Here is a 24,749-nt window from a genome sequence, read left to right as displayed (position 1 = left end):
AAAAAAATATATATAATAAAAAAAATGGATTAGAACACAACCCTTTCAAGTCCTAAACCAATGGCTGCTCAATGGTGGGGATACAAAGGTAAAAAATAAACTAGCCCCTGCCTTTGAGGAGTTTTCTATTTGGGGTAGAGGTTGGGAACAAACACCAAAATTAAGCAAATATAAAATAAATAAAAAGTAATTTCTGAAGAAAAATGGCTAGGTGGTATAGTAGATAGAGCACTGGACTTAGAGCTAGAAAGACCTGAGTTCAAATCCAGCCTCAAAAAATTCCTAGTTGTAAGACCTTGGGCAGCTCACTTAACCTCTATTTACTGCTGGAGTAGGAAATGGGAAATGGCTTCAGATATTTGCCAAGAAAACCTCATGGGCAGAGGTCCCTGGGATAGTGAAGAGTAGGACATGACTGAACAACAACAATTTCTGAGGAAGAGATAATAGAAAGCATTAATCAATGGAGGAAAACAAGAAGAACCATGTGTGGGAGGTGGCCCTTCAGTCGAACCTTGAAGCCAGGGATTACAAGAAGCAGAGATGAATAGGGAATATATTCCAGACATGTGCAAAGATGTCAAGGCAGGAATTGTAATAATTTGTACTGGAAACAGCAATTAGGCCAGTTTATGGGAACATGTTGATAATGAAGGCGTAATGTGATTAGATTTACCAGTACTTTATCTATTTTATTTGTTTTTTTCAAAGCTCCTAGTCTTATTTATTAGTTCTATAGTTCTTTTACTTTCAGTTTTATTCATTTCTCCTCTAATTTTTAGGATTTCCAATTTAGTTTTTATCTGGTGATTTTTAATTTGTTCTCTTTCTAATTTTTTAACTTGCAAGCCCAATTCATTGATCTCCTCCCTCTCTATTTTGTTGCTATAGGTACTCAGAGATATAAATTTTTCCCCTGAGTACTGCTTTGGCTGTATCCCATAGATTTTGATATGTTATCTCCTCATTGTCATTCTCTTGAATGATGTTAGTAATTGTTTCTATGATTTGTTTTTTGACCCACCCATTTTGAAGAATTAGATTATTTAGTTTCCAATTAATTTTAAATTTGCCTCTCCATGAAGCCTTATTAATTATAATTTTTATCACATTATGGTCTGAAAAAGTTGCATTTATTATTTCTGCTTTTCTGCATTTGTTTGCAATGTTTCTATGTCCTGTTACCTGGTCAGTCTTTGTCTATGTACCATGTTCTGCTGAGAAGAATGTATATTCCTTTTTATCCCTGTTCATTTTTCTCCAGATATCTATTAACTCTAATTTTTCTAACATTTCATTCACTTCCCTTACTTCTTTCTTATTTATTTTTTTGGTTCTATTTATCTATTTCTGAAAGGGGAAGGTTGAGGTCCCCCACTAGTAAGGTGCTACTATCTATTTCTTCCTTAAGCTTATGAAGGAGCAATTGTGAAACTTGAATGGAAAAGTAGGCAGGAGACACACTGCAAGAGGCTCCAAATGCCAAACAGATAATTTTTTCATTTATCCTAGAGAAAACAAGGAGGCACATAGCTTCTTTCTTTCTTTCTTTCTTTTTTTTTAAACCCTTACCTTCCATCTTGGGGTCAGTACTGTGTATTGGCTCCAAGGCAGAAGAGTGATAAGAGTAGGCAATGGGGGTCAAGTGACTTGCCCAGGGTCACACAGCTGGGAAGTATCTGAGGCCAGATTTTAACCTAGGACCTCCTGTCTCTAGGCCTGGCTCTCAATCCACTGAGCTACCCAGCTGCCCCTACCCCCACATAGCTTCTTGAGGAAAGGAGTTACATGTTCCTACTGTCATATCTATGATTTAGGAAGATTAATCTGTCACCTGTATGGAAGATTAAGAAAATGGAAACAGGGAGACTAACTAGAAGGCTCTGTCCAAGTGAGAAGGGCCTAAGGGTAATAGTAACTAAGGGGCCAAATCTGAACATTCAAGAATTAAGACTTAAGCCAGATATAGACCAGGCATGTGAATGGCAGAGCAATTAATCAATAAGCATTTCATTAAATGTCTACTCTATAAAAGCCACTGGGAATGTGAATAAAGAGACAAGCATGAAATAATTCTTACCCTCAAGAAACTAGCCCTCTCTCTGGGGAAACCATATATACATATATGTATATATAAGATAAATTCAAGGCCATTTGGGGAAGGTAGGAGGAAGGCACTAGCAATTTGGGGGATCAGGAAAGGTCTCGTGTTGGTATCCTTTTATTTTTTTATTTAAAAAATGAAAACCCTTACCTTCTATCTTATAATCAACACTGTATATTAATTCCGAGGCAGAAGAGCAATAAGAGCTAGGCATTGGGGATTAAGTGACTTGCCGAGGGTCATACAGCTAGAAAGAGGTCAGATTTGAACCCAGGACTTCTCATTTCTGGGCCTGGCTCTCAATAGGTCTCTTTTTAGATGAGTATAAAGAGACAAAGGAATTTGAAATGTATGTGAGGAGGGAATGAGATTGAGTTACAATGGGTTGGGGAGTCAAGAAAGGTTTCATGGAAGAAAAGGATTTTATAATAATACTTTTATGGAGCACTTTAATGTGTACAAAGGGTTTTATATATATACATACATATATATATAAAACCCTTTGTAGTTTTATTTTTTGTATGTATGTATATTTATTATTATATAAATATATATGTTTAATATATATTATATATATATATAACCTCACTTGATTCTTACAACACTTCAAAATAAGTGTTCTTTCATTTTTAAATTTATTAATTCTTTTTAAAATTTTTATTCCAGTAACAAATTTCCACATAAGTTTTCCAAAGTTATGTGATTCTTGTTGTCTCCCTCCTCTCTCCTGTAGTTGACAAGCAATTCCACTGGGTTTTACATGTATTTTCACTCAAAATCTATTTCCATATTACTCATTTTTGTAAGAAAGTAATCTTTTAAAACCCTAATCATAACCAAATAAACAGGTGATAAATCATATATTTTTATCTGCAAATGCAGATAAACTACTCCCACAGTTCTTCTTCTGGAGGTAGCTAGCACATTCTTTTTCGTAAGTCTTTCAGAATTTTCCTGGATCATTGTATTGCTGTTAATAGCAAAGTTTTTCTTTTTTTTTTTTCATCCTCTTTCCTTTTTTTTTAATCCCTCACCTTCTGTCCTGGTATCAGTTCTAAGACAGAAAAGTGGCAAGGGCTAGGCAAAATGGAGTTAAGTGACTTGCCCAGACTCACACATCTAGGAAGTGTGTGAGATCACATTTGAACCTAAGACCTCTAAGTCATTTAGCCTGTCCCTCTATCCACAGTGTTCCCTAGATACCCCTAAAGTAGGTGTTCTTACCCCATTTTACAAATGAGGAAACTGAAGTTTAATTGACTTGCCTAAAGTCACACAATAAGTAAGTCCAGGTAGTAAGATATAAACTTTAGTTTTTCCTGACTCAGTCCAACAATCTAGCTACTTCCTAGGTTTCAATTAGCCTAAGGGAAAGGGCTGATTAGTCAAGTGAAACTTAGGAGTTCACTTAGCTTCTAAGTCTTAGAAGAACCTAGGAGAAGCAAGTCTCTCTCCCTCCAAGTACTTAAAATCTCTTGGGGGTGTGGGTAGGAGAAGCCCCCTATCTAAAAGGGGAATGTGGTGAGACTAAGGCATTGGTTCTTCCTGTTCTGGGGGCAGCCACTTTGGAGCCACTCCCCAGACTAGGGGGTGAGGGGCAGACCTAGATTTTGGAGATGAAAGCACACTGTGAATGCTTTCTATGTAAATTAGCCCCAGTAGAGGAAGCCTGTTATCTAGAGCATCTTATGGATGTTTTTTAGCCCACTAGGCCCAGGCATTAAGCTCCGGACACAACAAGGAGGTTTTGCAAGTTTCTGGGTGTCAGCCCATGGCTGGCATGGGATCTAATGCCAGGCACAGCTCCTAGGCCCTCCTGACATGACCTGGGCCCGTGAGAACCATTGCCTTGGTCTTCTTCCAAACAACTGCCTACCTCCTGGGGAGAGTCTGAGCAGGAATCCTCTGAGGAGTCTTGGGTGGCAGTTCATAAGGCAGGGTCCGGAGACTCCCAGAGATCCCGAAGACATTTCCAGGGGGGTCTGCAAGGTCAAAACTATTTTCAGAATAATACTAAGACATTTCAATTTTTAATATGAAAAATACCAATTAAAAACTACCAATAGTTATAATACATAGACATAAGCTCTTAGGAAGGGGGATTCGTTTTCAATAATTTTAAGAGTCCTGAAACTAAGAAGTTTAAGAACCGCTGCAATTGTCCTGGTTAACCTGGATTCAGTGCCTAGAAGATGCTCTCCAGGCAGCTAGGAGATGGGAAATTCTTCAATGTTCTCTATTGACAAATAGTTACTATGGTAGATTAGTCCATTGGACTTGGAGTGATGAATAGATTCCAAACTTAAAGGGAGACACAACAGTGAACCCTGAGAACCAAAGTCACTTCCAGTGTAGGTAACAACAGCCTGAGTCCCTGAAGAACATGAAATGGGGGAGCAGAGGATGGGAAGAAGGCCTCTGCCTGGACAGAGGAGATTGGGAAGGACAGATAGCCAGCTGAATTAGAGTGGTTCATTTCTGAACTGGGGAATAAGTAAATCACTGAGCAGGACTGAGAGAGACAGATGGGAACAAAGATTTGGGCCAAATAGCTTAAATCTTGAAGACCACAGAAGGCTTTTCATGACCAAGGAAAACAATTAGCAAGTTCATGAACCTCTGAAAGCTAATCATTTCCAATATAGATGCTTCTTCTTCTCCTTCTCCTCCTCCTTCTTCTTCTTCTCCTTCTTCTTCTTCTTCTTTTAACCCTTACCTTTTGTCTTACAATCCATACCATTTCCAAGACAGAAAGTGCTAAAGGCTAAGCAATTGGCATTAAATGACAGCCAAGAAGTATCTGAGGTCAGGTTTGAACCCAGGACCTCTTGTCTCCAAGCCTGGCTTTCTATCCACTGAGCCACCTAGCTGTCCATACCTAATAGTGTCTACCTTGATTGTAATAGTTTATAACATATAGCATCTTATAAAGTACTCCCCTCAGAACAACCCTGTGAAATATGCAGTGTAAATATGAATCACTTCATTTTACAGATGAGGAAACTGAGGCTCAAGCAGATGAGGTGACTTATTACATGGATTATAGGATATATTAAACATATGTCATATATAAAATTATATTTATTAGAAACATAACATAAATATAAAATACTATTTAAATTATTTTTAAAATCATTAAAAGTTAAATAGTTTACATATATATTTGAATGTATATCTTTTTTCCCCTTTAACTCTTACCTTCCATGTTAGAATTAATACTGTGTAATGGCTCCAAGGCAGAAGAGCAGTAAGAGCTAGGCAATGGTGGTTAAGTGATGTGCCCAGGGTCACACAGCTAGGAAGTGTCTGAAGTTAGATTTGAACGCAGGACCTTCCATCTCCAAGCATGGCTCTCAATCCACTTAGTTACCTAGCTGCCCCCACTATTTCTCTTAATTGTGGTGTATGAGAAGAGAGTATACAAATAAAGAGGGACAAGTTTAGGAGCTGGCATCAGCTGTCTCTTGTTCTTTTTTTTTTTTTTTAACCCTTACCTTCTGTCTTAGAATAGCTAGCTTCTTGTTCCTAAATTTATAAATTTTACATTTCTCATATTTGATTTCTAACTGTATGACTTTGGGGAAGTCACTTAAGCTACTCTGGGCATCAGCTTCCCCATCTGTAAAATGAGGAGACTGGACTCCACAGCCTCCATGGTCCATTTCAGCTCCAGGTAGACGAACCGTGAGAAATCTCAGTCCATTTGTTCTTATACGAACACTAGTATCAAGACTATTGTGGGTCGGTGAGTGTAGAAGAAGGAGAAGAGGGGAGTATGACCTAGTTAGGAATCAGGCTCCCATGGGGGGCCGGAGAGCCAGTCAGGGTGGGTTTCCCTTGTGGGTAGAGGAGGAAGGTTATCTTCTCTGCTACACTTTCATGCTTCATCCAAGAATTGGGCACAAGGTGAATTAGATGGAATTTTAACAAACATAGAATGCCAGGGTCCAGGACCTTTACCCTAATACCCAGTTGTTGCTAATGGTGTTTAAGTAGGTTGATTTTCTATAACAGCTTTTGCCTTAATCTCCCTCCCTAGGGGAAAAGGCCTTCTCGGCAGCTGGCAAGTCCAAGGGCCAGGTATCTCCTGAGGCCTCTGTCCGGTTGGTTGCCTTTGTTGATCATTAAGGGCTACTAGACATCATTATTGCTAATAAAATTAACTCACTTTTTATTGGACTCCTACAGCTAGTCACAGGGTTCCACTTAATTTAGTAAGTGACAGGTATTTGTTTAAGGGCTTCTGTCTGTTAAAACCTGAAAGTAAATTTTCTGGCTGACAACTTAAGGCTTAGGAAATCCAAGCACACTTTGCCTTTTTTTTTTTTGTCTTTTAAAAGATATTTCATTAGAACCCTTTATTTTGACATCCCTAAAACTCCCACATACCCTTTGTCATACATTATGACAAAGAAGTACACTTAGAGGAAACGAATCAATATATTGATCATATATGCCCAATTCCACACTTATAGTCCACCATTTTGGCAGCTAAGTGGCACTGTGGATAGAGCACCAGGCCTGGAGTCAGTTCAATTTGACCTCAGACACTTACTTAGTGTTTGGCTCTGGACAAGTCACTTAATCTTGCCTTTAAAATGAGCTAGAGAAGAAAATGGCAAATCACTCCAATATCTTTGCCAAGAAAACCCCAAATGAAGTTGCAAAGTCACACAACCAAAATGACTGAACAATGACAGTCTATCACTTCAAGGAAGGAAACAAACATTTATTAAGCATCTACCATAAGTGAGGTACTATACTAAGTGCTTTACAAATACTATTTTATTTGAACCTTATAACAACCCTTTGGGTTAGGTGTTATTAACCCTATTTTACAGATGAGGAGATTGATAGAGGTTAAGTGACTTACCCAGGGTCATACTATGTGGTATCTGAGGCTAGATTTGAACTCAGGTCTTCTAGACTTTAGGCCTAGTGCTTTATCCATGTGCTTTATCCATGTAGTTACCTACAACATATGATCAGTTCTACACATGTTTCATTGAAACTCCTCTGAAGTCATACTAGTTCACCAACAGTTTTAATCAAAAAGCACACATTAAGTGCATACTGTGTACAGACTATTAGTTTGGCTAGACATAAGAGAAATTCAAAGTTTGGATAAGACACAAAGTTAGGATTGTGTTTTATTTTTCTTTTTAAAAATTTATTTATTTTTAACATTCATTAAAAAATTTTTCTGAGTTACAAATTTTCTCCCTCCCTCCTCCTCCTCCTCCATTATGAAAGCAAGAAATGATATAAATTGTACATGTGAAGTCATACAAAACACATTTCCATGTTAGCTGTGTTCCAAAAAAAAAATGAAGCAAGTAAAAATTGTGCTTCAATCTGCACTCAGACTTCAACCAGTTCTTTCTCTGAAGATAGATAGCATTTTTCATCATAAGTTCTTCTGAATGGGCTTGGATTATTGTATTGATGAGAATAGCTAAGTCATTTATAGCTGATCATTGTACAGTACTGCTGGTACTGTGTACAAATTGCTCCTGGTTCTTCTCACTTCACTTTGCATCAGTTCATATTCAAGTCTTTCAGGTTTTTCTGAAACCATCCTACTCATCATTTCTTATAGTTCAGTAGTGTTCCATTACAATCCTATACCACAGCTTGTTCAGCTGTTCCTCAGTGGATAGGCATCCCCTCAAAAATATTTTTGTACATTTAGATCCTTTTTTGTAATCTCTTTGGGATACAGACCTAGTAATGGTGATGTTGGAATATGCACAGTTTTATAGCTCTTTTGGTATAGTTCCAAATTGTTCTCCAGAATGGCTGGGTCAGTCCACAACTCTACCAACAATGCTAACCATTTAAGGTTAAGCTAACCATTGGATGTTGGAATGAAAGGTGATACTCATAAGGCTAATTCTTCATTTATGCCATTCATTAATTGTACTTTTTTCCTTTTTTTCAGTTACATGTAAAAAAAATTTTTTTAATCCTTACCTTCCATCTTAGAATCTATACTGTGTATTGGTTCAAAGGCAGAAGAGTGGTAAGGGCTAGGCAATGGGGGTTAAGTGACTTGCCCAGGCTCACAGAGCCAGGAAGTATCTGAGGCCATATTTGAACCCAGGACCTCCTGTCTCTAGGCCTGGCTCTCAATCCACTGAGCTACACAGCTGCCCCCTAAAAACAATTTTTGACAATTGTTTTTTTAACATTTTAGAATTTAAGTTTTATCCCTCTCCACCCTCCCACCCACCAATGGGGCAATGAATAGTCTGATATGGTTATATCTGTACTTTTATGTAATACATATTTCCATATTGCTCATGTCATAATAGCCTCATGTCACACATATAATAAAAAAACTCATGAAAGAAATAAAGTGGAAGATAACATGCTTTGATCTGCACTCAGACTCCAAGAGTTACTTCTTTGGCTGTGGAGAGCATTTATCATGAATCTCTTGGGTTATCTTGGAAACTTGCTTTGCTTCGTCCTTCACAGTTGATTATTGTATATTTCTGTTACTGCAATTGTACTTCTTTTTACATTTCTGGTATCAGGTCTTACACAAGATCCTCCTACCCTCACAAGACATGTGCTGTTTTCTTCTGAGTTTCCAAGTATGGCAGGTAGGGAAAGGTCTTTTCCTTTTACAGAGGGAGATTTGTTGTTCAGTTTTTCAGTAGTGACTGACTAAACAGAAGGAGAAGTTGGATCCAAAGAGAAAAGATATTTTAATGGCCTATCTTCACTTCTGGGTGTGACCTTCAGGGCTCAGGACAAGGAGAGCTAACATAGAAGGGAGACCCATGAACTCTTGTCCTCTCGCTGGATTTCCGCTTGAACTGTTCCTGGACTGCACAACCTCACAGGCCCATCAGTTCTCAATCCCTTGCCTTAGAACCATCTGAACCACAGCCCAATGAGAGAGGGTCCCAGGTACTTAGACTCTTAAAAGTATAAGGGATCTTAGAGGTCACCTAGTCCAACCTCTATTTAAGTCATACATTCTCTCTACAAAGGAGAGTTGCAGCCCTACCCAGCCCAGAGCCCATCCAAAGTCTGACAACTTTCTATGTTGGGAATTAATCTCCTGGACAGTTCAGTTGAAATGGGCACTGGTCATTTGAGGTGAACCATGGCTTCTACTGGGGACCAGGGAAGGATCAAGCAAAGATCCTGAAACTCTGAAGGTTTCTTGCCAGGTTTCAGGAAAGAGTTTTTGGTTTGGACAGCAGTGGACTGGAAATTTACCCACTGGCCCCCAGCTTAATGATTAGCCAGCCCCTTCCCTCCACTCAGGTTGGGATTGCCGCCCAGGGCCACGGCTGGCTGGGATGGAGTCCGATAGGATCTGTCCCTGCTTGGTGGTTTTAGAGATTAGCTCCCTACTGAGTTTGGCTGCACCTGGTGGATTCCATCCATGGGAGTTCTCTGAAGGTACCTGGGATGGGGGTGGACCTATCCTGTACCTGCCTGTGGGGCTCTCTGCCTTGGGTCCAGCAAAGAAGGTGGCCATCCAACAAGTTAGAGTATTAGTTAAGGAAGGTCATGACCAGCTTGGAGCTTGGTCATCTCCTTCTTTGGATCTTTGCCACTGTGAAGGAAGTGACTAAAGGTTCTGGAGAAATCCTGAGGGTGGCTGAAAAGTGAGACAGTGAGTTTCACTGCTTTCCAGAAACTTCTCAAGAACGAAGAGAATATCTCTTGGCTTTGGAATCCAGTGGGTACCTAGTTAGGTTGACTTGGACTTAGGGACAGAGCTTGTTAATCTCATTATTGTTCATTTTATTCATTCCTTGATTCAATAAATGCCTCTACTGAGCATCTGTTATATACCCAGAGCACTGTAAAATATGGACAACGGCCTTGTCATTGAGGAGCTTACCATCTAATAGTTCAGGCAATAGCTGCTGCTGGAGTTCAGAGAAGGGTGAGGTCACTGTGGGCAGGAGTGGTCAAAGAGACCTTCCTGGAGGAAATGAGACTTGAAGTATGCATAAGGTTTAGATGGCTTGAATAAAGAACCAAAGTAAGAGAGTGCAGCCAGGGGGAGTTGTGTGAAGAAAGAAGCAAAGCCTGGGACTACAGAAAATAAATTTAGGGGACAGTAAAGACCAGCCTAGGTGGACTCTGGCAATTTATATTAGGGAGTAGTGGGAGATAATCTTACTAAGTTAGAACCACACTACGGGGGCGCTTCAAGTGCCATGCCAAGAAGTTTGGCTTTTACCTTATAGTCTTTGAAGGCTTAGCCTTTGGGCAGAGGAGGGATGTGATGGAAGAGGGGTTTAAGGAGATTAATCCAGCTGGAAGTTGTGGGTAAGAAAGGCAGATGGGTTGGACAAAGAAGCTACAGATCTCTCCAAGAAACCAGCCCTATAGAGCAATGGTTCTTGGGGCAAGGTCTGGGTGCCTGGAGGCCACCCATGATTATGTCCAATTGGATTGTATTAGTGTCTAGAAGAGAATGCAAAGAATGATAGTAATGGGGTGGGGGAGGAAGCTCTTTTATGCAGAGCAGTTTTACATTTTTTTTTTAACCCTTATCTTCTATCTTAGAATCAATACAATGTATGATTCCAAGGCAGAAAAGCAGTAAGGGCTAGGCAATGGAGGGTTAAGTGACTTGCCAAGGATCACATAGCTAGGAAGTATCTGAGGCCTGATTTCTGTTTTGTTTTTTATATTATCAGCTTTATAGGCAGCTAAGTGCCATAGCGGATAATTGAAATTAAGATGGCCTAAATTTCAATTCTGCTTCAGAATCTTCCTAGCTGTGTGATCTTGAGGCCACTCACATAATCATTCTCATCCTCAACTTCCTCATCTGTAAAATGGAGATAGTAATAGCAGCTACTTCACAGAGTTGTTAGAAGGATCAAGTGAGATAATTCATAAAGAGCTTTGGAAACCTTAATTTTTTTTAACTCTTAACTTCTGTCATAATATCAGTTCTAAGACAGAAGAATGACTAGTGCTAGGCAATTGGTGTTAAATGACTTGCCCAGGGTTACACAACTAGGAAGTATCTAAGGGCAGATTTGAATTCAGTAAGATGAATTTTCCTTACTCTAGGCCTCACACTCTATCCACTGTACCACCTAGCTGCCCAGTACTGAGAATACCTCACATTTATATAGCATTTTAAGGTTTGAAAAGTTCTTTACATATGTTAAATCAGTTTGTCTTTATAACAAATTTATTTTATCCATTTTACAATTGAGGAAACTGAGGCAAACAGTCAGTAGGTATCTTTTTTTTTTTTAAACCCTTACCTTCCACCTTAGAATCAATGCTATGTATTGTGTGGTAAGAGTAGTAAGGTAATGGAGGTTAAGTGATTTGCCCAGGGTCACATAGCTAGGAAGTTTCTGAGGATAGATCTGAACCCAGGACCTCCCATTTCCAGGCCTGGCTCTCAATCCACTAAACTACCCAGCTGCCCCTAGCCAGTAGGTATCTTCCTGACTCTAAAACTAGCACTCTATTTACTGCAGCACCTAGAAGCATGTAAAGAAAATGAAATATTGCTATGAAATATTAAGAGGCACAGTTGAATAGAGTACTGAATTTGAAATCCTAAAGTCCTAAATTTGAATCCAGCTTCAGACACTTGATAGCTGTGTGATCCTAGTCAAGTCACTTAACCTCCTTCAGGCTCAGTTTCCTAATCTGCAATATAGGAATAATAATCGCATCTACCTCACCAAGTTATTGGGAAGGTCAAATGAGAGAGAATATGTGAATATAACACTTTGCAGACTTTAAAGTAGTCTATAAATGTTAGCTTTTTATTTTTTTTAATTATGGAAATCTCAACATGGCTTTAGGCAACAATTTTAACCTTAAGGAACTTCTACTGAACCCAAGAAGCTGGAGTACTCAAGTACTCATTCCTCTCTGCTCTGGATCCAGGCCTGCTTTTGTCTTTAGGCAATAATCTTTTTTTTAAAACCCTTACCTTCCATCTTGGAATCAATACTGTGTATTGGTTCCAAGACAGAAGAGTGGTAAGGGTAGGCAATGGGGGTCAAGTGACTTGCCCAGGGTCACACAGCTGAGAAATGTCTGAGGCCAGATTTGAAACTAGGACCTCCAGTCTCTAGGCCTGGCTCTCAATCCACTGTAGCTGCCCCCCTAGGCAATAATCTTAACCTTAAGGAACTTCTACTGAACCCAAGAAGCTGGAGTACTCATCCCTCTCTGCTCTGAGATCCAGGCATATTGTTGGCCTGGGTTCAGAACTGGAGGAGCCTTCCTCCATTGAGAAGGATCAGAGTTCCTATTCTCACACTCCAGATCATTTATACCATTCTGTACCCCCAAAATCCCCAAGAATGTTCCTGTTTAGAGCTTCCCAAGAAGAGAGAGGAAGGAGGAGTAGCAAAAGATACTTAGTGTGTAATATGAATCACCAATGGAAGAAGTAGTTTATTCCTACACACACAAGACACACTAACTATAAAAGGCAAGTTTGAGTTAACAGAATAGGATTCAGTAACAACTTATAAATACTGTTATAATCTGCAGGGAGGCTAAGAGTCATGAACACAAAGCAGTCTTCAGGATTGATAATGAGACACTCATCGTTTCACCTTGGAAACCAGTCCTGTTACCTGTCTGGTTCCTCTTAAACTGATAAAGTCACCTCAAAGCCTAGATATGTTCACCTGGTGAAACACTTGCAGTCAGTTACTAAAGAAAGAAAACATACAGCCAGAGTCCCAGGAGCAAGCTTGCCTACTTGAGTCTATTCTCCCCTTGGGGGAGGGGAATGAGTACTACCTGTCTCCCCAATTCCTTCATGAGAGTCTAGGGACAAACTGTACTATTTGCCACCTGGAAGGGTCAAAGCCAAGAGACTGAGCCAAAAGTTGTGTCTTTTTTTAAACTGATGGCAGCATTTGTTCCCCCTGAGGGCCACCATGGGGTTATGTTGTTGTTCAGTCATGTCTAACTTGATTTGACCCCACGGAAATTGTTCATGGGATTTTCTTGGCAGAGATACTAGAGAGGTTTGCCATTTTCTTCTCCAGTGCGTTCCCGTTTTATAGATGAGGAACTGAGGCATATAGGGGTTAAGTGACTTGACATGGGTCACAAAGCTGGTGTTTGAGGTTGTATTTGAATTCAGGTCTCCCTGACTCCGGGCCTGGGGCTCTATCCCCTGTACCATCTAGCTGCCCCAAATGGGGCTACATCATACTAAAATTCTTTCAGCTCCAGCTTACCACATAGCTGGACAGAGGCCTCCACAACACTCATAATGAAAACTCTAAGCATGCTCTAAAGAGGAAGGGGAAGAATTCCCTGGAAGCTTCTAACCCCAACTCCCACCTGCTTGGCTGGGAAATTTCTTCTCTCAGCCCACTAGTCTCATTGAAAAGATAATTGATTTTTCAAAGGTCACATGATTTATTAATATCCATGTTTTTTAAAAGTTTTGTAAAGGGTTGGATAGAATGGAAACTGAATTTTCAAGAGTATTAGGCAGTCAAGGACAAAACCCTTGCAAAAGCAAAAAGAAGAAGGACCAAGTTGCATGTCTGCACATAAAAATCTCACCCTATCTTCTGACCTCTCACATGGCATTCTGGTAGTTTTACTTTCAATATTCTGAGGGACTTAGTTTCTCTCATGGCAGCCCCCAGGGCTTCTCCAATCCCACAAAGATGAATCATGTTGCAGAAGCTGTTATAGATGAAGTGATATTAAAAATAGTAATAGCTCACATTTCTACACCTCTACAGTGTTCTGCAAGGGAGCCAGCTCAAACCTATGGAGCCAATTGCTAAATTTTCAGTGTGAGCATTTATACCAAAATTGCTACAGATTGGGGCTCATTTGTTTATTGTTCTATTTTTTTTGTTTGTTTAAAAAAATTTTTTTTAAACTCTTACCTTCTGACTTGGAGTCGATAATACTATGTATTGACTCCAAGGCAGAAGAATGGTAAAGGCTAGGCAATGGGGGTCAAATGACTTGCCCAGGGTCACACAGCTGGGAAGTGTCTGAGGCCAGATTTGAACCTAGGACCTCCCGTCTCTAGGCCTGGCTCTCAATCCACTGAGCTACCTAGCTGCCCCCCTCATTTGTTTTTAATTGTCTAGACTTTAAAAAGTGATAGAGAAAATGTTAAATATGAAGATGACCTGGAAGTGTAAGTGAGCTTCATTATTAAACATTAACTAGCACACCCTTTCCTTACAACCACCCTTTGAGAAGGGTATTATAAGGACTATTTGCCATATTTTACGAAGGAGAAAATTGAGACTCAGAGAAGTCAGGTGCTTTTACCAAAATCAGAAAGGTCATCCCAAGCTAGCACTTAAACCCAGGTCTTCTGTCTTCAAGATCTTTTTTTAGCAAGTCTCTCAAAATTGGAAAGTTCTGCATTCAGATTTTAAAAATCTATTGTACAGGGGCAGCTAGGTGGATTTGAGAGCCAGGCCTAGAGATAAGAGGTCCTGGGTTCAAATATGACTTCATATACTTACAAACAATGTGACCCTGGGCAAATCATTTAACTTCCATTTCCTAGCTCTTATTGCTCGTCTTCCTTGAAGCCAATACACAATATTGATTCTAAGACAGAAAGTTAGGGCTAAAGGGAAAAAAATCAGCCCTAAAGAAAGATAAAGCTGCAATAGTTGTGTGAAAAAGATCTGAGAGTTTTAGTGTACCCTAAAGTCAAAAAGAAGTAGCATCATGACCCAGCAACCAAAAAAATTTGCTGTAATCAATCTCAAGCACTATTAAAGAAGTATAATCTCTCTAGAGAAGAAAATAGCTCCACCCACGTTCTGCCCTGGAAAGACCACAGTTGAATTCAATTCTGGGTGCCATATTTTTTTAAAGAGGGACATTGACAAAAGCTAGATTGTACCCCTAAGAAGGTAACCAGGATAGAGAGAGTTACCTAACAGAAGAAATTAAAATGATTCTGCTTGGACAGCATGGCCTTAGAGATTAGGAATATCTGAGTTCAAATCCCACCCCTAATATATTCTTGACTAGGTGACCCTGGGCAAGTCATTTAACTTCCATAGGCAATTCTGTAAGACTATAAATTGCAGAGAAGCTGTGGACCTACATCAGTAAAAGAATTTTTTTGCTGGGAGCTCCCAATAAACTTATAAGTCTAGCAAAGATTCATATCCTTCCTTGGGCCTAAAGAGTAGGTCAAGGAACAGGGGATAGAAGCTACAGTGTGAGGAACTTCATTTTCAGTTCAAAATATGAAAAACTTTCTAATAATTGGAGCCATCCTGAAAACTATGTCAAATCTGGACAGCATACTAGAAAGCAGAGACATCACCTTGTCAACAGAGGTCCATATAGTCAAAGCAATGGTTTTTCTAATAGCAATGTATGGCTGTGAGAGTTGGACTACAAGGAAAGCCGAGTGCCACAAAATCAATTGTTTTGAATTGTGGTGCTAGAGAATTTTTTTTTTTGCCCAAGGTCATATAGTTAGGAAGTGTCTAAGGTCAGATTTGAACCCAGATCCTCCCAACTCCAGGCCCAGGCCACTCTATCCACTGTGGTCATCTATCAGAGATGATGAAGAATGGGAAGAAGTGATGAAGTGACAGACCCTAAGGGTACCTCTGACTGTTTGGATCACCTTCTAGGGCTTTCTCTAGCCCACTCTATGCTGATAATACGATGCCTTATGATATCCTCTTGCATCAGCAGAAAGAAAGAGGCTAAAACACTCAAGTCTATCAATTCAGTTATCTATGCCAGAACGTATTGAGGGCCCATTGTATGATCAGCACCCTGCGAGACATTGTAGAGGGAAGGGAGAGGGGGCAGATAAGAAGACAGATCCCAACATTCAAGAAGCCTAGCTGGGGAATATAAGCAATAGGAAGGCAATTAAAAATCATACATCCAGCCTTGTCTCATGTGCTCCATTGAGCCTTCAAGAAATGGTGTCTTCTTTATTCTTAACATTCCACTTAATTATTTCTCCTGCTGTTATTCCACCACGTCTCCTCACTTAATAGCCTTGTGACCTTAGGCTAATCACAACCTCTTTGGACCTTAGTCCCAATCTGACCTCAATGAAGAGGTACAGTTTGAGTTAGGATTCTAGTACCACCCTTATAGCCAAGGTGTGTCCTTAGACAAATCATTTTTATTCCTTAAACCTCATGCCCCTCAGCTGTGCAATAGGAAGACTCGTCCCCAAAGGGAAAGGATCAAGATGGACATGGCCTCGTAAGGGAAAGGAACTTGACAAATAAATATCTTATGTTAAGGAAGGTGTCAAGAGCCTGGCCTGGGAACTAGAACTTTCAGAAATAACAGACCCCCTAGATTTGAAACTTACCCTTTCGAAATCCACACCATCCTAGTCATGATAATATTTTTGGAAGGCCATAGCTGAGCTTTCATCAATATAATGAACTCTTAATGTGAAATGTCCACCAATGCATATTGGGAAGTCATCTGTAACTTATAGTCTCAGAGGGTTATCTCAGGCATGAGAGATTAATGACCTGCTGTGGTCTTTGGCTAGTAGGTGTCAAAAGAAAGAATCTGAGTCCAGGTCTCTCTCTGACTTCAAGGCTAACTGTCTATCTACCACACCCTTGGTTACTTCTCTAGCCATAATACTGATAGTCCACATTTATATAATTCTTTCAGTCTAAATATTATTTAGCTACACACACACACATACACACATATTTTTCAGACAAAGAAACAGAAATTCAGCAAAGTATAATGACTTGCCCAAGACTAAGCAGCTAAGAAGTGGCAAGGCAGGGAATCAAACCCATTTGGCCACCATTACCCAGTACCCCCGGTTGGTACCACTCCATCCTTTTCCTTCTCCTTATAAGACTTAACCAGACTTTTATTTTTTTTCCTGGTTCCCACTAGCCTGACAGGAAGAGAAGCTCTGACTCCTTTCCCTGGACTGGGCCCAGCTACTGCTCCCCTTCAAAGCAGAGCCCACCTGAAGCAGTGTGAACTGTTGAAGCTTTCCCGCAAGCAAAAGCAGCTATGCCGGCGGGAGCCGGGCCTAGCTGAGACCCTGTATGATGCTGTACACCTGGGTGTCCTTGAGTGCCAGGCCCAGTTCCATCATGAGCGCTGGAACTGTAGCTTGGAGGGGAGAACAGCGCTCCTGAAAAGAGGTAGGTGCTTTCTTCAGTCAATCAAGAGGCATTTTTTTTAAAGCACTTAAAATACAAAATGTTCGGGATACAAGTAAAGACAAAATATGGCTCCTACCCTCAAGGAGGTGATATTCTAAGGGGGGAGGGCATGTGAATAACTATGCAATAAAGCATATATATTAAACAATATATAATATATAATGCTCACAATAATTATATTATTAACATATTATATGTGCAAATATATAATTAATTACAAACATTTATTGTACTATTATATTGCAATATATTATTTTAATATAACAATTATATTATATGTTATAAAATAATGTCATAAAATAATCATTATTATATTGTATTATGTTGTAAGAGAATAATTATTATATGTTGTAAAATAATTATTACATTATGTTGTAAAATAATAGTTGCTATATCATGATATTATGTTGTAAAATAACAAACGATATTATTTTAAATCATTTGCCCTCTCCATACTTCCATTTCCTTCTCTGAAAAATGAATGTGTTGGGGGAGAGAAATAGTACTTAGTCTTCAAGCATTATATAATTATATTCTATACACGGTTATACATGCCATTTCTATGATGTATTGTGTAGTTATTTGCAGTTCTATATACATATATGTATTATATATGTGTATGTTGTGTATATGTGTATGATTTGGGGCAAATCGTTTCCCTTCTTTGGTTTTCTCCTCTCTAAAATTAAGGAGGTTGGAGCAGATGATCTTTAAAGGTCCTTTCAACCCTGACATCCTGGGATTCAAGTCCAGTGAATGTCAGGCCAATACATTCTCCAGGATGGTAGAGTATCAATTTAGGTGAAGAAACAACATAAATTGGATAGTAAGAATGAGAATGATAGACTTGGGCGACAAAGGAGACTGACTGTATACAAGTGTATATACATGTTTATGTATATATACACACATACACATATAACACTATAGACCTATATAACACACAGTATATGCAGCTCTTCTGCCTTGGAACCAATACTTGGTATCTATTCTAAGACAAAAGGTAAGGAGTTAAAAAAAAGAATGTTGGTCAGCTGATGCCAGCTCCTATACTCCTCCCTCTATATTTGTATACTCTTTTTCTCATATACCTCAAATAGGAGAAAGAGCAACTTCTTCCTCTTATTTCCTGCCTTCTATACTAGTGTATTCCTTTTTCTAACCCTCTCTTATCCTTTCTCTCTTAAAATTCTCAGAATGGAATCAATCTACCACAAATTCCTCTTTTAAAAAAAAAATCAATTCCCTGAATGCTCTCTGAAAACATTAGGGTTTGAAAAGGATTGTTTCTTCGCCTCCATTGTTAGCACTGCATTATCACACAACCCCAGTTACTTTGGATTATTCAAATAAACTGACCATTTTTTGGTTTCTATTGACTTGCATTTTCATCTAAAGTTCCTATTGAGCTCTCCTCTTTTAATCATAGAAGCCTGAATTATATTTATTTATTTTTTTAATCCTTACCTTCTGTCTTAGATTCAATACTGTGCATTGGTAAGGGCTAGGCAGTAGGGGTTAAGTGACTTGCCCAGGATCACACAGCTAGGAAGTTTCTGAGTCCAAATTTGAATCCAGGACCTCCCATCTCCAGGCCTGAGTCTCAATCCACCTAGCTACTTCCTTAAATTTTCTTTTCCATCAAAGATCTATTTTTTTCCCTATAGGATGGCTTGGGATGCTCTGTTCTGGAGGAACATATCTAGATCATTCTGTTCAATTCTAGGGGCTACAATTTAAGAACATTGATAAACTGGAGGGCAATCAACAAAGGGAAGGGTCCTCTTACATCCTTATATGAGGATCAGCTAAAGGAATTAACAATGCTTGGGATAAAGATAAAGACAAAATATGGAAAAGAAAAGAAGAGGGAGACATGATATACCACTATTCAGATTGCACAGGGAGCAGTTGGTGACATTCTCTTCCCTACTCATTAATGTCTTTTCCCATGTTTCTCTCTACCTTGCCTCTTTCTGGATTATTTTGATCCAGGGAGCAGAACTAGAAGCATCATGTGGTAGTTGGAAAGAGACAAATTTAATCTTCATATCAGAAAATCTTGCTACCAATTAAAGTTCAAAAATGCATTTGGAATGGAGTTCTTCCATCCTCTGATGGATGACTGTTTGTCAAGTTTGATATGACAGGGACTTCTTTTGAGGATGAGTGAGCCACTGAGGTCCTTCCAATTTTAAAATTCTGAAAAGGCTAAGTCCAGGGCAGCTAGGTAGCTCAGTGGATTGAGATCCAGGCCTAGAGATAAGAGGTCTTGGGTTCAAATTTGATTTCAGACATTTCCTAACTGTGTGACCCTGGGTAAGTTACTTGACTCTAATTACCTAACCTTTACCACTCTTCTGCTTTGGAACCAATACTTAGTATTGATTCTAAGACAGAAGGTAAGGGTTTAAAATAAAATAGCAAGTACCTACTACATGTAAATCATGCTTGAGATGAGGGCAAGATACAAAGTATAATAATAAGACAATCTCCCTTCCCTCCGAGTTTACAGTGACATCAAAACAGAAAATCTGCATGCAGAAAAGTTATTAAAAATGTAGTTTAAGAAAGAAGAGCTTTACCAACATAGGATGAATCAGGAAAAGCTTCTTGGAAAAAGTGGCAAGGAGAGGGGCTGCTTCTCATGGTTATATCACCTCTTTCAATCCTCAAGCCTCAAGAATAGCAGAACTAAATAAGGAGAAGAGGGCCTTGGCAGGAATGTCCAATAGCAAATCTAGGCAGTAGTGACCCTGCTTGTGAATGGAGGCTATTATTTCGTCTCTCCAGGGTTTATCTTCAAATCCTTCCCTCTTGAATCTAAACTCTGGAGGGATGGAATTTGCGCTTTTGCTCTGTGCCATGTCAACAGGAAAAGGGGAGATGGGTGACAGGGAAGCATTTTCAGCATACTGGTTCAGGTCTCACATGCTCCAACTGTCCCTAACTTGCTGTTTGACCATGGACTTCCCTTCCCCTCTGGGTCACTGTCCCCAGTGCTTGGAATGCTCTCTCTCAACTCCACCTTCTGACTTCCCAAGCTTCCTTTAAATCCCATCTATTACAGGAAGCCTTTCGTAAGCCATCTTAATTCTATTGCCTTCCCTCTGCTAATTATTTCTTTTTTATCCTGCATGTAGCTTGTTTGTACATATTCATTTGCTTGGTTCTTACTTATTAGACAGTGAAGTTCTTGAGGACAGGGACTGTTTTTGACCTCTTTTTGTATCCTTAGAACTTAGCACCACAGTGTCTAGAACATGTCATTTAGTTGTTTTTCAGTCATATCCATCTCTTCTATGACCCCATTTGGAATTTTCTTGGCAGAGATCCTGGAATGGTTTGCCATTTCCTTCTCCAACTCTTTTTAAGATGAAGAAACTAAGGGAAATAAGGTTAGGTGACTTGCCCAGGGTCACATAGCTAGTAAGGGTTGGATTCCAGATTTGAACTCAGGAAGACTCATCTTCCTGAATCCAAGCCCAGTGTTCTATCCACTGTGCCACTTAGCTGCCCAGTCTAGTACATAGTAGGTACTTAATAAATGCTTATTATTGCATTTAATTGGTTAGTTGGGCCAAATCACTATGGTACATTACAACTCGGAGAGTCTAAGATGATATGATTCCACGTTGTACCTTTCCTTTCTGTTGTTACTCAGTGCCCCAAGAGGGCCAGACAGTGTTTCTTTTTCCAGAGACGCACTGTTAAGGACCTCAGACTTTTCCTCTCTCCCTCCCTACCTCTTTCCTGCTTTTTTGGTACAGGTTTCAAGGAGACCGCCTTCCTCTATGCAGTGTCTTCGGCAGCCCTCACCCATGCATTGGCCAGAGCCTGCAGTGCGGGCCGAATGGAACGTTGTACCTGCGATGACTCCCCTGACCTGGAGAACCGCCAAGCCTGGCAGTGGGGTGTGTGTGGGGACAACCTCAAATACAGCACCAAATTCCTCAGCAACTTCCTGGGGCCTAAGAAAGGAAGCAAGGACCTTCGTGCTCGGATGGATGCCCATAACACCAACATGGGCATCAAGGTGGGCATCCCCCTCCCTCTCCCCCCAGAAAGACTTGATCTCCACTGGAGCACATGACCAAGCAGCAGGCATCAAGACTTATTGGCAAGGCCTCCTTCCACTGAGCAATCCCAGGACAAACTGAGAGCTGGCTTAGGAGCCAAGAATGACCTAAATTGCTTCACTATGCAATAGCAATTAAGTAGTAGATAGAGAGTGAGAATTAGCTTTGATATTTTCTTAATGAAGTATGTTCTTGTATACCTTCTCTCTCTCTCTCTCTCTCTCTCTCTCTCTCTCTCTCTCTCTCTCACACACACACACACACACACACACACACACACACACACACACACACACACCTCAATACATACTTTTTGGTGCAGACTGTATAGTCCAGGGGTCGGCAACCTTTTTAGCCGTGAGAGCCATAAACGCCACATTTTTTAAAATATAATTTCATGAGAGCTGTACAGTGCTCACAGTGTGGCTCCTGTAACAGCGCCTGAAAAGAATTTACTTTATGGCTCCTGCAGAAAGAGCCATATGTTGCCGACCCCTGGTATAGTTGAAAAGACCCTGGAATTTGGAGTCAGTGGACCAGGCTTTGAATTATAGCTTTATTACTTAGTGGGTAGGTCACTTTCCTCTTCTAGATCTGTTTTCTTCTTTGTCAAATGAATTCATATAGCACTTTAAGATTTTCCAAGTGCTTTACATTTGTTAGGGGCAGCTAGGTGGCATAGTGAATAGAGTGCCAGACCTGGAATCAGGAAGACCTAAGTTCAAATTTGGCCTCAGACACTTCCTAACTATGTGACCCTGGAGAAGTCACTTAACCTTATTTGCTTCAGTTACCTCATCTATCAAATGAACCAGAAAAGGAAATGGCAAACCATTCTAATATCTTTGTCAAGAAAACTCCAAATAGAGTTAAGGAGAGTCAGACAAAACTGAAAGGACTCAGCAACAACAAAATTACATATATTATCACAACCATGCTGGGAGGTAAGTACAATTAATATCCCCATTTTATAGATGAGGAAGCTGACAATGAGAGAAGTTAAGTGACTTGCCAGGTCACATGGCTTGTAAAGTGTGTGAGGCAGAAATGAACTCATATCTACTGACTTTGAAGGATCTACTCCCTGTGCTACCTTGATGTCTGATAACTAGATGATCTTTAAGGTCCTGTCCAGCTGGAAATCCTATGATCCTAAGACTAGGAACAGGATTTGAGGCAGGAAAAAGGAGGGGTGGAGGAAATTTATTTCAGGGGAAATTTTAATTGTATTCCTCCCTTTATTAGTTTGCACAGAATATTCTAGAATAACGTTCTTTTCCGCCTTTTATTGTTGCGTCATTTCTGACTGTTTCTGACCCCATTTGGTTCATTTCTTGGCAAAGATACTAGAGAGGTTTGACATTTCCTTCTCCAGCTCATTTTACAGATGAGGAAACTGAGGTAAACAGGGTTAAGTGACTTGCCCAGAGTCACAAAACTAGTAAGTATCTGAGCTCAAGTTTCCCTAACTCCTTCCCTGGAGCTCTATCCATTGTGCCACCTAGTTGCCCTCTTTTCCTAGCCTTAATTAAATTATATCTAAACTATAAATTCAAGAAGCATTTATTAAGTTCTTACTATATACAAGGCACTGAGGACAGAAAGACAACAATAAAGACGTAATATGTTGTAGTAAAAAGAAGGCTAAATTTGGAGGCAACAGTCCTGGGTTCAAATCTCAGCTCTGACTCTTATACCTATGTGATTTCAGGCAAATCACTCATCCTCGTGGGCCTTCATTTCCTAATATCTAAAATAAGGATACTGAGAACTAGATGACCATAGATATTCCTTCTCTATGAAGTTCTATGATCCTAAGACCTGGGTTCAGATCCAAGTTCTGCTCCTTACTACCTAGGTGACCTTGAAGAGATCATTTCCTCATTTTCAAGTGTCATCTGTTAAATAAGAGAACTAAACCAGATGACCTCTACAATCCCTCACAGTATTAAATCTCTAATTCTATGAGTGAAAAAACGTTTCTGCCTCAAAGAGCTTATATTCTACTAAGAGATACACTATGAAAATATATAGGGTAAGTCAAGGAAGGAGAGCATTAAGGACAATGTTGATCAGTAAAAGAAGGAGGCACCTGGAGCTGAGCCTTGAAAAAAGTTTCTCCTTTCTCTTTTCCTTCCCTTTCCATCTATCTCTCCTTCCTCCATTTCCCACCCTAGTCCTCTCTCATTGTCCCAGATCGAATGAGGAGTAACGTGACCTCTTTAGAGAATATTAGGGGGATATAAGGGCAAGTTAGGACAGAGTAAAGAGGTTAGGAACACTCCAGCAGTGGAAGAGGTAAACCAGGTCCTCAGGCCCTGGCCCAAGATAACAGGGGCTCCTTCTCTCTCCCTTCCCGTCCAGGCTGTGAGGAATGGTCTGAAGACCACCTGCAAATGTCACGGCGTTTCTGGCTCCTGTGCCGTGAGGACCTGCTGGAAGCAACTCTCCCCATTCCGGGAGACAGGCCAGTTGCTGAAACTACGTTATGACTCCGCTGTCAAGGTCTCCAGCACCACCAATGAAGCCTTGGGACGCCTGGAGCTGTGGACACCCCCGAGGTCCAGCCGCCCCACCAAGGGCACAGCCCCTCGCCCTGGGGACTTGGTGTACATCGATGACTCGCCCAGCTTCTGCCGGCCCAGCAAGTACTCCCCGGGCACAGTGGGGCGAGCCTGCTCCAGGGAAGCCAGCTGTGACAGTCTGTGCTGCGGTCGGGGATATAACACCCAGAGCCGACTTGTGGCCTTTTCCTGCCATTGCCACGTGCAGTGGTGCTGCTATGTTGAATGCCAGCAGTGCGTACAGGAGGAATTAGCCTACACATGTAAGCAGTAGGTCTTTGTTGTCCAGCCTGAGAATGCCAGGATGGACCAGGGACATGCCCTGCTTGTTATACACTCTAGCACACTGGCCACCCACAACCACACTGTAAGTGTGCATATATCGCCCACTCCTGACACCGTCCTTCCTCTTTCTATCTTGGATGTAACCATTGATTCTTCCACCATCCCCATGCTCAAAACTTGTCAAGGAGGAACGAGGACACATGGGACCTCAAGGTCCACCATCGTGTGGATGTCTGTGATGAGCCAAAGTATCCCATTTCATAATCTGGGAGATGATATAATGGAATGAAGTTGGGAAAATAGAGAGAAGGAAAAAAAATACTGGAATTCCTTCCACATCATGACTTTCTCCATCAAGGTTTCAATATATGATGGTCTAGCATAAGAAATTAAATGGGAATTTTGGGAGAGTTTTGTGAAAGCCACAGATGATGCACAAAAGCCAGCAGACACAGAAAAAGTTTAGAAACTATACAGCCTATGACCAAATAGTTAACCCAAATTTTACCAGAAGGTACTATAAATACCCCATAAAAGAAAAAGAAAAAAATCAGTCTTCTTTTCT

General features: G+C 40.3%; 1 protein-coding gene across 1 annotated transcript in view; it reads left to right on the top strand.

Annotated features, from left to right (window-relative positions):
* The window catches only part of WNT9B (Wnt family member 9B), a 41,182-nt gene extending 17,009 nt beyond the window's left edge, over positions 1-24,173 (top strand). Inside the window, 3 exon segments of the mRNA XM_044674382.1 lie at positions 16,979-17,235; positions 21,027-21,292; positions 23,700-24,173. Of these exon segments, the coding sequence (XP_044530317.1) occupies positions 16,979-17,235; positions 21,027-21,292; positions 23,700-24,173 (997 nt within the window).
* Positions 24,174-24,749: the final 576 nt, after the last annotated feature.

Source organism: Gracilinanus agilis, chromosome 4, assembly GCF_016433145.1.
Source record: "Gracilinanus agilis isolate LMUSP501 chromosome 4, AgileGrace, whole genome shotgun sequence".
NCBI classification, from domain to species: domain Eukaryota; kingdom Metazoa; phylum Chordata; class Mammalia; order Didelphimorphia; family Didelphidae; genus Gracilinanus; species Gracilinanus agilis.
The sequence above is the reverse complement of the archived record's forward strand: the minus strand, read 5'-3'. Positions and strand labels throughout refer to the sequence as shown.